General features: G+C 47.9%; 1 protein-coding gene across 2 annotated transcripts in view; it reads right to left on the bottom strand.

Moving 5' to 3' along the window:
- SPOCD1 (SPOC domain containing 1) overlaps positions 1–13,086 on the bottom strand; it is a 948,037-nt gene that overhangs the window by 893,123 nt on the left and 41,828 nt on the right. For both annotated transcript variants that reach the window (XM_069622501.1, XM_069622502.1), the window contains exon 2: positions 4,763–4,816. In XM_069622501.1, coding sequence (XP_069478602.1) covers positions 4,763–4,816 — 54 coding nt within the window. The remainder of the gene's footprint in view (positions 1–4,762; positions 4,817–13,086) is intronic.

Here is a 13,086-nt window from a genome sequence, read left to right as displayed (position 1 = left end):
GTTATCTCTAGAGGATGAGAATCTTGAATTACCTGAGGATCCTCGAAAGGAGTAAAAGGTCTGCATGCCCTGCAGGGCTGCAGGAGACCTAGTAGTGTCTGGATCTGACTTCATGGCTTTAAGGGCCTCATCAATCGTGTCCCCAAACAGATTTTCCCCTTCACATGGATATCAAGGACTTTGTGCTGTACTTCCTGCCGAAAATCGGTGCAACGTAACCATGCTTGCCGTCGGAGGACTACCCCATTGACAATCTGTTTGAACCCCATTTCTGCGAGGTCTACAGCAATATTAATGCTGTGATTCGAGGCTTCCTCCCCATCACACACTAGGGTCATGGCTTCCTTCCTCTGTTGTTCCGGCAAGTGTTGCAATATAGGAGCCAGCCGATGACACATCTCTCGATCGTATCGAGCCAATATTGCAAGGGCATTTGCTGCTTTGACAGTTGTTGCCCCAACGGTGAGTGTTAGGGAGAATTATCCAAATGTGCTAATTTCCCTTATCTTTTGAGACCCCCAGCAACTTTGCTGGATTTCTAGGATTTTATTTTTTACCTGGAAAGAGTGTGAGCCTTCTTTCCCACTCTTTCATGTATTTTTATGTGTGTTTTACTTTTGTGTTCTTTGGTTATGGAGTTTTAACACACCTCCACTGGCATCATCTTTTTCTGTGTGTCACCCAGCACCTTCAGTGCAGTGGCACAGGGGTATCCTTCAGACTCCCCAAGGATTAAATACCTTCTCTGGGACTGACTACTGTCTCCCAGAGCATCTAAAGTTAAATTGACTTTACTAGTCTCTTTAAATTTACTGACCCAGCACACCCTACCTCATATAGAGTGCTGGAGGGGTTGCCTAGCTTCACCTGAGTCAAAACACTCATGTAACAGTAAAATGCTACCCTTTCCTACTTTAAATGGCTGGTGGCAATGGTTTAGATCAACTACCGTTATTTTTCCCTACTGTTAACAACAGTAGCTAAAAATCGGGTCAGCCATGTTTTTCAATATGGCGCCCAAGACCTATCTGTAAAAACAGACTCCGGCCATCTTTTTTCGCCATTTCTTTTAAGAAAGGTCCTTCTTGTGTTTGTCTCTGCGCGCCAAACCAGGTTTGGTCACTTTGTTCGATGGCCTTTGGCGGGCTTCAGTGCTGAAGCCCTCCTCTGGCGTCTGAGTGTCTGGGGTGGACAGGATGTGAGGGAGGTGCCCGAAACTCCCTGTGCTTAGTCTCCTAGAAGACCAGAATGCACTCTGGCGTGATTGGCTGGCTGGCTGTCTGGCAAGGCAAGGCCAGCCACCCTGCTGTGTGAGTGACAGCCAGCCTGGAATGAATGGGGGAAAACTGTTTAAAAGCAGGTCTCTGGGACTTGGAAAGCAGAGTCGACCACTAGAACGAAAGAACCGAAGAGGAGAGGAAGGAAGAGGACTGCTGCAACTCCTGGACGACCGGTGAAGCAGGTCTGAATTGCCTGAAACTCCGACGACAGAGAAGCCTTTCAAGGTTAACTTCTTCCCTTGAGTTTGGTGGGAACAACCAACTCGCAAGCCACCTGGACACTGTCCTATTCTGGTTCAAATTTCGGCCATCGAGAAAGTGCGTGAAACTTTCCTCAACTACAAAGGCTTGTCCTTCCCTAAACATTTGTCTTTTCGCCTAGCCAAATCCTTTAAAAACATGTGGGAAAGACTTAACCGTCATCTACCAGAACTGTGCTATCCTATACAAAAGACTCTGAACCATTGACTTTCACCCAGGCCTATTGAGAAGAATTGCTGGTGTATTTAACTGAAACCCTTTGCCCTGCCTATGAACGTATTTGGGCTGTCTATTCCTATAACCTTGTCTTTTCCCTCCCTTATTAAGTATCTGAAGTGCCGTTTTGCTCACACTTCATTTTTGAGCTAAACTTGTTCAATTACTTACCGGTTGGATTTTTGTGGTGTATTAGTGTGTGATATTGAGCTGCTTGTGCTAGTGTAATGTTTTATAAGTGACTGAGTAATTAAACGTATATTCTTTTACCAAGAAACCTTGAGTAAGTGTTTACTTGAATCACTGTATTTGTTGGTCCTTTGTGTAACTTGTTCTACTGCTCACTTAAACTCTTGAGATACGTCTGGCTGCTCAGCCATCGCTACAACTTTACTTTTGTAGTACAGGCTTGTACCAAAGGTGTAATTGTGCTTACACTTATAGTCCTAATTACCTGTAGTGTTCCCAAAGGGTACTGCAGGTGATTCTGCCTAACAGTGAGAACCTTTTTTACAAAGTCATCAATTTTTCTGTTTTCATTGTCTAGGGGAGTGGAGCACTTATGCTGCGTACGAGTCTTGTGGCTTGCTGCCGCTGATACCACTGACTCTGGAACAGATTGTGAAGTGAGACATTTTGGTGTTGTGTCTGGCGCCTTATACTTCTTATCCAGTCTACCTTTAACTGCCGGTTCTGTAAATGGATGCTTCAGAGTATGGAGGCCCTCCTGCCAAATGTGATCCAGGATGGGTATGGAGAACACTACCTTCTTCCTGCGTTTATCCATGTGGTCGAAGAGGAAACAATACTTCTTTTCCTCTTCCGGGATCAAACCAAACTCCTGGCATGCTTTAGACATCATGGAGTGAAAAGCCCCAATGTCATCTGGAGGCGAAGGTTGAGCAGGGCTACCTGGCACGCCTTGGTCAGGATCATCCGTGTCCCACGTGTCGTCCCTGCGTGGAGACCAAGAGGTGGTGGAGTTTGTATCCCGCGGACCAGTGTCCTGGTCTGTGCCAACCAATTCTCCCTCCTCTTGCTCTCTTCTACGTGGACTATATCCTCGTGGAGGTGGAGGTCTAGGAAGTTTGTGTTGATCTCTAAAGGGATGACTTGGGTACCTTTGATGCTGCAGCGTAACTTGACCTTCTCCGTATGCCCGAATTGTCTGAGTCTGCGGGAGTGGAAGCCTGGCATCAAGCTGCCCCAAAAGTGATTGTAGTGTTGTAAGCAACGAAAGCAAGGATTGCAGGTTTATTCGGGGGTATTGCGGATTCATACCGCGCATTCCAGCAGGTGTTGATGATATGGTAGGTGTCTAAATCCCTATAGGTGTGTCTTCCTCTCTAGATGGTCCTTGGATAGGAGGATGGGAAGTTCCTTCTTCAGGACAGGACTCAGGGACACCTGGACATTCTTCTGGCGGAGGCTCAGAATCTGACGTGATTTCATGCTGCTAAATTTCTTCTGCCATGATATCAGGGTAATCTATAGGAAACATTCCTAGAGGAGCCCAGTCATGCTCTACCGTGTCCCCTGTTGGAGTTTTCAAATTACCTTTGGGAGACAATATACTGTCCTGCTTAGGTAATCCCGAAGTCTCCGTCGTGATGGTGGCGACAGTTGTGTAGGTTTGTCTCCGGGCGATTTATGTCTTTTGGTAATCGACGAGTTGGTCGTCAATGAGGGATGGGCCGTTGACGCTGACAAAGTTGTCGTCGTCGATGCCATTGTCGATGGCGTTGTCGTCGGAATGGATTTCGACAATGATTTGGTCGTCGACAGGTGTCTCGTTGATGATTCATGCCCAGAGGAGGATCTGCAAGATTCCGATGACAAATAGTGTTTCTTTTTTCATCGAAAACGAAGAGGAGGTCCTCGCAGCCAATTTGGATCTGTGTTTGTCCATCGTCAGAGCTCTTCTGGACGGGTCGGACATGGGATTTGTCGACGGACGTGAGCATTTATCCTTCTGTTTTTCTAATGCTGTCTTCGTCGAAGGGGCCTTACCCGAGTGCTTAGATCCAGTATGGGAGCCCTCACCACTACCTGGTGGCTTTTTAACAGGAAAAGAATGTTTGGCCTTATAGTGACCCATGGAGATTTTGCCTCACCTGTTTTTTGTTTTTTCCCCCATCGGCTCTTCAGACCTGGATCGCTGCCGTGATGGTGACCTCTTGTCAGAGGGAGTGGTAGCTCTCCCACTCCGTGATGACCCCACTTCCGATGCTGGGTACGCTCCCTCATTGAGCCAACAGATTAGGCAACGGTTTCTGTCCTTAAAGGTTTTTTGTGAGAAACCCTGGCAGATGTCACATCTGTCCGTGGAATGTTTGGGGTAGAGACAGTAAAGACATTCTGTATTAAGTCTATTGCCCTCATATACATGTTTTAGGCCGCAAGTGTCACATGGCCTAAATAAGGACTTCTTTGGTCCCGAGGTCTCTATGGTTGTAAATGGAACCGTGTACGTAGACGTTGATTGCTCCGAATGGAGGAAGTTGAAGAAATATACATTTTTTGAAGAACTATTTTCTCCCAGGAGAGACGAACACGAGGAATCTCAACAACTCGGAAGATGGTAGAAATCAGAGGAGGAGGGGAAGCTGCTGGAGCAGAGCTATACACTCTACGTCCTATTGGTGGGGACCAAAAGCACCCGCAACAACGTTACTAAGTCAAGGTAACCGGAGATTCCCAGCCTAACGACGGGAATATTTACAGCATGTGAATTCATGAAAGATCCAATGCTGGAGAATGTCATTACTGGTACCAAAGCTATGTCATATCACCCCTGGCAATGCAGCTACCATTAGTACTGATGTCCCAGCTAAGTCACACTAGCGAGTGACATTATCACTGGTGTCAACCATGAGGAAAATCATTACTCGCACCAAAGCTCAGTGACCATCAGTGGCATCACAGCTAACTGACATTAGTATTGGAACCTGTTAAAAAACGTTCATACCAAACTGTCACAGAAAATAGAAAAATAAAGAACGTACATAATACGCAATTTTGGCCCCGTGCCATGGTCGGTAAAATGCTCCCTCTTGTTCCTTTGGAAAGAAAGAGAATTTACATGTTACTAATACATCCTGGCCTGTCCGTCTGAACATTTTCACAAAAGCAGAATCTGCTTATCAAATAGGGCTGATAACTTTTGTGTGTTGATGCCTTTTACCCAGAACCTTTGGTATAAAACAGACTTCCACGCCATGTCCCCGCCACACATGCCAAACGCTCTTAAGTATTCCAAAGAGGTTCAATGGCCATGCCAGGTCAAGACTAATTCAGGCTCAGTCAAGAGGATAACAGGGAAAACTGGCTTGGTGCAGTCAAACTCTTGCAACTTGTCTCTGGCCAACATGGCCAACGAGGAACATGGGCAAGGAGAATGCATGGGATTGCGGTAAAGGTGCAAATACAGCACTGCCAAGGGGGGGCGCACCTATCAGTTGCGGGAATGATAGGTAAGGGGAGAGGGCATCCCTAGAGGTGGGTGAGACGCCATTGACAGCTACACCATGTACCTTATGTGTATACTGGCGCAGCATGAGGAGTTGGCGGGACACATCAGGGGAGGGGGCACCCAGGGGTGAGCTGGGTGACAGAGACCCGGGAACTTGGGCCACGGGTAGTGGGGGTAGCACAGTATAATTTGAACTATACAATAACCACAACGACATACAGGCCGCAGATAAGTAAAGCCACCTGGGTTTCCATACTGACGAATCCCGTATTCCGGGGCAGACATGAATTTCTCTAGCACTCTGCCCTTGCAGGTTGCTGGGGAAATGTTTCAACCTGACCGTTCCCAGGAGACTGTAGTTGCTGGGACATGGGTCCTGCAGACACTTTCGAGGTCAGTGAGCCAGGCTCCCGTGTACTCGCTGGGAAAGGAAAATCTCTCATTAATAAACACTGGTAAATTGAAGGAGCACCATGGTGGAGTCAGCAGTTTCAAATCCCCCCTTGACAGACGGGCTTGGGAAGGGTGATGGGGCCAAGGGATAAGCCAGGAGGGGACCAATCAGGTGATGAGTTTCGTTGTCCTGAGGCCTTGCTGCTGTCAGCGGGGCACCTCATTGGTTAGATGCTGTGTAAATATCTCTTCATTGCCAAACCCAGGTTGCATTGTGGTTCTCATGAGAACTGGCCACTGTCAGATTAATAATGTTCCGCTGGTCAGCAGAACTATGTCATGAAAAGTTTGTCATTGTGGGTGGTGTGGGAAGGTCTGTGACGTCACTGTGGGTGGTTTCGGGCAGCGGGGCGTCAAGAAGGCTTACTCCAATCATGTTTGACTAGTGTATGCCTAACTATAGGGAACTGACGTAGTCCCGCCAATAAGCTTCATAGGATGATTAAACAGTGTTGCTAACTTTGTTCTATGCTGATAATGTTTAACCCTATAAAATGTTTGGCCGCGGTAGGTGGCACCGACAGCTCCCTTCTTTCAGTCCTATTCCACTGTACTGAATGAATTGTGCTCTCCCAGCTGACTCTGGACTTGTAATAAACACTGTTACTTCTTGCTTGGTGTATGCTCCTGTTTTAACTACTTTGCCGTTTCCAACTTTAAGAGCCAGAGACGACCCCTGGTACATTAGGAAGCTCCAGCGAGATCCTCATTTCTCTCAGCCAGATGAGGGTATTCTGGCCCCCCTCCAAGGGGCTGCGGGTCAGTTTCCTCCAGATACAGATCCTTTGCCACATTTTATCTTTCGTGACCTTTTCGCACCGTCACTACTATTTTTGCAAACATCTTTTCATGCCTACATGCCAATACACTATACTTTGGAGCACACACCTCGCAGCTGAGAAATCTCTGAGTGCAAAATACTGCCGCGACACTCTTCATAGCTTTAGGTCCTAGAGAACACATCTTTCCCTCAGAGTTCTCCGCTGGTTTCGGGTCGGTCAGCGACCTTACTTCAAGGCGATGTGTATCACTCACCGAGCTTCTACCACAAATGACCTGAATACCTGCAACAAAAAAGTACTCGCTACAGACCAAACAGAAATCTCAGATCAGGCACAGCACTTCTACTTGTAATTCCAGTGACCAAATCAACTCACACGGGGGCACCTCCTTCTCAGTACAAGTACGCACAATTTGGAACTCTTTCCCCTGTATCCATCCGCCACACAGTGGACCACCTCACTTTCAGGAAAGCACTCCAAACCTGGCTCTTCCCCTCTGCACCACTTGCCTAACACGACAAACAACCCCTTGTCAGCATATTCCACCCTAATACCGCTCGGTGTCCCACTCCCCTCTCACACAACCCATCCATTAGCCTTCCTACCTTGCCCAGCAATATGGACCTAGCAATCAGAACTCTCCCCTGTAGAGAATCGGCCTCCCAGGGACTCATGTAGGTGGGTGATCGAGGAGGATTAGCGAGTGGTGTCTCTAGAGGACCGGGCACTCCAGGATACCGACAATGGCACCTACAGTGAGCTTGATTCTCCATAGATGACTATGCATTATATCAACCACTTCCAAAGCCAACCCAGTATTTTCTACTATACAAAGAAAGTGAAGACTTAGGGTGGTATCTGTGTTTTCTCTCACTCTTCTGCATGGAAATTACATGTCAACTGCATGTCAGCCGTTAAGACAGGTGTGTCTTGCACATAACGTACAGCAGAGCCCAAACGGTATACAGTTGGCATTGGGATGGCCAGGCTTCTTACATCAACCTTGCCCTCTCTCGCGCTGCAACCCATAGAATGCAGCTGAGTCTCACGAAAAATTCAGTCCAGCTGTCACATAGGCACTGTCACAGAAGTCATCGTGATGTCTTTGAAATAAGCTCAGCATTAATATTTCCTTAACATAGTCATTGCTGTGCATCTAGTAGCAGTGCCAGACAAATGCCTAATACCTATACACAAGGCAAAGCTGTTGGATTTACCAATGCTTGTTTTTAACAGAACTTCAGTAATGTCCATTTTGCTTATAAATCGAGAGGCTGAAGGCAGACCTGGTTAAGACATTTTTATTACACGAGTAGTGCGTTTCCCACTCCAATTAAGAAATTAACTCTCAGAATACTGCTTTGAGAATACAGTGACAGGCACTTTGAGTGCACAGTTTGATGGTAAGGCTTGATTAAAGCAAGCTCAAAGAGTTCCCATGAATAGGTGTTGTGGGTGGGGAGGGGCAGGAACTGGGTGGAAATGGCCATAGGGATTAGCATGGCCATAGGCAGTCAATGGGTGGGCAAATAACCAAACAACACCTACAAGCTGTGTGTCCCTCCTCATGTACCATTACTCCCTAGCTGTACTCTAAAGCAATAATTTTGACCACTTAGTAGTCTAAACTAACAAGAGTGGAAACAAGATCGGGCCCAAGGGGTGCGACAGAAAGCCAAAAGAAACCTGCATCGGGACCAAAGGGTGTGGTTAAGTGAATAAAAAGAAACCACAGAATACAATACAAAGCAAATGAATAACTAGGAGAAACTCAAAGGAAAGCCAGCAAATTCTGAGTAGGAAGAACAGAATCTCAAAGAGAGTCTAAAGAGAGGATAAATAGAAGAATTGTGGATGGAGCAATAAGGAGGCAACTGAGAAGCAGGAAGACTGAGAAGAAAGGCAATCATACATGTGAAGTTTGAACAAATGAAAAGAGAAAGAGAAAAAAAGGTTGAGCCTTACAAATATTTTACAAATGAAAGCAACAGGACCAAGCAACAGTAGAAATGTGAGGAATAAAGGAAAAAGAGGAGTGAAAGGCTACTCCAAAATTATGAGCAGAGGAAGCAGGAGATAACAGTGAGGGGGAAAGGTGATTGCAGAAGAAGGCACAAAAATAGGACAAAGAGTGCAGGAAAAAGGAGAACCTACGTATTAGCAGGATTAAGGGGAAGGACGTCATGCAACATCAAAGACTGAATGGGGAGCTATCAAGCAGAGAGAGAAGAGTGAAGCGACTCAGAATAGATGTGGGAGTCATCCACAGGAAAGTGATGAGAAAAAACGAGAGAATAGAGGGATATTAGGCAGAATCCTGTGCAGTGCCCTTAGGGACCACTACACACAATTAAGACTACAGGTGGCAATACAAGTTTTTACCTTTGGTACAAGCCTGTACTACTTAGTTATAGTGGTAGCAGTAGCAGAGCAGCCAGGCTTATCTCAAGAGTATATGAGCAGTAGCAGAAATTACACAAAGGGACAACAATTACTTTAACGCAAGCAAACACTGACTCAAGGTTTCAGGTAAAAAAATAGAAGTACATTTATTTTCAAACCATCAGTTATAAACACAACACCTCTATTAAACTTTAAACAAAACCACACGTTAAATATTCTACAACTAACCAATTCACTTTGTACAGTAAGTCTCATGGTAAGTACCCTGTGTTTGAATGAACCGGTGTTATGAACAAAACACGATACCGTGGATATGGTTGCGATCAGTTTTTGACAGTTCGGTCTACTAAATAAACGCGTATCTGTGACATGAAATGCTACCAGGGCAAAAACACACTTAGCAGCTGAGATACCCAGAGGGAGTTGGAGGCAAACATCACAGGCAATATTTAGGTTAGGCAGACAGTATCGAGAAACACTCAGAAACAGGAGTTCAAAAGTCCAAGGGTTGGGGCCAGGTTTAGGTGACACCGGAGGCCTGTGCCGAAGATCACACCGTTAGACAGTTCACGATTCCGTATAGCCCAAGAGTACTTGAATATTGTCAATGTTCGGAAGCAAAAGTTATAAGAAGGAGGGAAGACAAGGACGAGCCTTGAGGATGAAGAAAAGGGGTTCACCCAGTTTCCTCGAGTAGAACACAGTACCTTATTCCCACGATGCAGCTGGTGTCCTGGCGGTTGTTCCTGTTGGTTTCCCGCAGACCCACGATTCCTGGAGCTTCATTGTGAAGGAGGACGTCTGAAGGGGGTCTGCACCACACAGGGATGAAGCTGGCAGCAGCGACAACAAAAAGGTGTGCTTCTTAAAAACAGGAGAGGCTCAGCAGGTGGCTATCTGGACCACTACAGCAGTGTGCAGCGATTTCGACCACAGCAGAGATCTCTGGCTGAAGAAGATGAGCTGGTTATCCCCACCAGGCTCAAGGGAAGAAGACTCCGGACTGGATCTTCTCTTAGTCGAAGGGTAGATAGCTCAGGACTGCAGCAGGGCTTCACAGGGACGGCGTAGTTGCAGCAGCCATAGTTCTCTCTGCTTCTCTTCGGTTCCTTGTAGTTCCAGAGGCGACTCTGACTTCTAGCCCAAGAGACCTGCCTTTTATGCGCAAAACCCCCATTCACACAGCCTGGCTCTCAATCACGCAGCGGGGGGTTGTCCGGCCGGGACAACCACCTCAACCAATCATGGAAAAGTGTGACTTGGGTTTCCTAGGATACCCTGTGCAGGGGGTGACTACACACCTCCCTCACATTCAGCCCACCTAGACACCCAGGCGCCTTGAGGAGGGCTTCTCTGCAGAAGCCCGCCAAAAAGACGGTGAACAAAGAAGGCGAACCTAGTTTTCCACGCAAAGTAAAACACAAGAAGGACTTTAACAAAAAGAAATGGCGAATAAACCCAACCGGAGCCAAAAGGAAGACGATTTGGTCAGGCGGGTTTATGTTCGAGGCTAATATAATAGCCAAGAACAGTACCACGTTTATCTAATATAATCGCGGTAGAAAAGTTAGGGTAGACACCACTGCCACCAGCCAAGTCTAAATGTTAAAAGAGCGAAACAATGCTCAGGGAGGTCCAGACAGAAAAGGGGTACAGATTAGCCCTTTCCAGTACTCCATGTAAGATGGGGTGTACTGGGTCTGTGGTAAAAATGACTAGGTAAAGTAAATGGCAACTTTACCTTTCTCTGGGGGACAGTAGTCAGCCCCAGTGAAATGGAGTCAGGGGGAAGTCTTAAAGACAACCCTGGGTTACTACACTAAAGGTGCAGTGTAACCCATACAAGAACAGGGGCACCTGGAGTGGTGTGCTCCAGTGCCCAAGATCACACATTGAGTAAAAACACATAGGCCAAAACACATGTAAGAGTGGAAAAAGATGTACACTCTTACCAGGTAGAAAAAGTAAACTCCAGAAATCCAGCAAAGCTGCTGGGGGACTCACTAGGTGAGAGAAATTAGCCCTAGAAGGAGAATTCTCCCTAACACTCGCCCCCCCCAGACTAAGGGACAGGAGGATTTATTCCACTCCTGGATGGATCTCATACCTCTAGTCGGTTAAAAACATCCTAGAGAGACCACCAGCATTTTGGTGGTGACGTCCTACTCTGTTTTCAATGTTACAATCAAAGGTTTTCCTTTGTAAGCTATATGACCTTCATACCCTTGGAGAGACATCTTTCTTTTTGAATCTATAGTGGATCTGGTTGACCAGTCCCTCAGAAGTTGGTACAACTCCTGAACCTGTGATAGGCTTTTTCATGGGGTCCTTGTAAAGGATTCCCTTAGATCTAGAGTGGCCTCCAGGGTTCCTCACCACCTCTCTTTGGGGAGCAGGTTGGGTCTCAGGTATCTTGGTTGAAGGGACTGGGGATAAGCAAGGTATATGCTTCCCCTTCCTCTTAGATCTAACCTTACCTACTTTAGGAGTTCCTCTCCTAACATTAGGATTTGGGTTGGAGTCTTCTGTAGAAGGTCCAACAGTCTGAAGGTTTTTTGCCTTAGACTTGTCTTTTCTGGTCTTCCACCAGTACTGAGAATTACCAGTTCTCTTAGGCCTAGAGAGGGGTCCAGTTGGTCAGTTGGTCTGGAAGCAGGGAGAGTTAGCGACTTTAAAACTGGGGGAACGACTGGCCACCATGGGGCGCATGGATGACCTGCTTCCCCGTGTGAGCTCCGTCTTGTAGGTCTGTAATGTGAGCTGAGCCCCCACACCACGGCCCCCCCACAGGAGTCAAACGGAGAAACGTGTGTCGGAAGACCCCCCCCAAAGTTACGGGAAAATATCCGACGAAGATCAGACGTGTGCAGCCTGAGATAACACCAATAGAAGTTTCGCGCGTGAGGAGAAATGAAAGAGAAAGTCGAATACAAGCAACCCGATACCGCGGATCCGAAGGCAGGCCCACAGCCCGCGTCTGAAGAGGTGCATCGAGACCTGCCTCCTCCCTGGTGCCCGCCCACCCCCCAGGCGCTTTGGGTTGAGGTGAGGGTGCCGCGGAACAAAAGAACACACAACCCCCGCTCGATGGGAGCCCCCACTCTGTGTCCATTTCACCCGGAGACCTGCTGGAGTGCGTAGCGAATCCCGCCTGCGATGGAGGTGAGTGGCGCTTTCACGGCCGCTCGATAGACGCAACAGCAGCAGCAGAGTCCGTGCTGCATAGAGGCCCTTTTCCCCGAGACTTGCTAGGGGGGAGCTGCCCGTGTCGCCCGAAGCCGCGGCACACGTGCTGCAGTGTCAGTCACCCCCCAGGAGCGACTATTGAAAAGCAGATCTGGTGCACGCGCAAACTGGGCCCTTCACCATTTGTCAACACCTGCCTGACGGGGAAGGCAGGACATCTGGGCGCAGACCTATCATACTGCTCCTGGCCGGCCCAATCACCTGAGCGGTGGCCGTGTCGACTGAGTCCTCTGGCAAGCAATGCAACACGGAAAGGGAGGGTGCCCATCTCTCCCTCCATGCCTACAAGACACCACCTGGTGCGCGCCTAAAACACACTTCAGAACGGCCACCCGCAATTTATAAACATCGCATATCTCTGCCTTCGAACCTCTCCCTCCCCTCATCTCCGGCTCCCCTCCACACTACGTATTGCCTGCGGAGTACACACTGCTCCCTCCAGCACGGACACCGATGCCCGAGATCGCTTTGCAAGGAAGGAGAAAGCCGTCCCAGGCACGCACGGGCTCCCACACCCCATGGAAGGCCCTCAAGATATCTAAATGCCATAATACGCCACTGAGCACTTAGGTGAATTACAACATCAAGAGGAGGAGGGAGAAGAAGGGTGAACAAGCCCATCAAATAAGGCAGTGAGTGTAAAGGAGTGAATACCAGTGAGAACAGTGAAGGGAGCTTCTCTGGCCCCTAGTGGCCCCACCGGACCCAAAGTGGCAACATTCGCCGGAACGTGGATTACCAAGTGAATCACCTGGGCACCTCCCCAGCCCCTCCAAAGCTCTACGGAGACCTGAACATTCGCGCCCCCTTTCTTCCGCGATCCTACACCACCATATAAAAGGTAGGGCCCTCGAATCAGGGGCGTGTGCCTCCTCTAACTTAAGAACCATTCCATGCACATACAAAACAAGCTTGCTAAATACGCCTACATGCCGCCCCCCCGGTCCCTGACCAGAAAACAACAATGGCAACA

The sequence above is a fragment of the Ambystoma mexicanum genome, chromosome 11 (genome assembly GCF_040938575.1).
Source record: "Ambystoma mexicanum isolate Mex_15411 chromosome 11, UKY_AmexF1_1, whole genome shotgun sequence".
In the NCBI taxonomy this organism is placed as follows: Eukaryota; Metazoa; Chordata; class Amphibia; order Caudata; family Ambystomatidae; genus Ambystoma; species Ambystoma mexicanum.
Note: the sequence above shows the minus strand (reverse complement) of the source record. Positions and strands in the feature narration are given on the sequence as shown.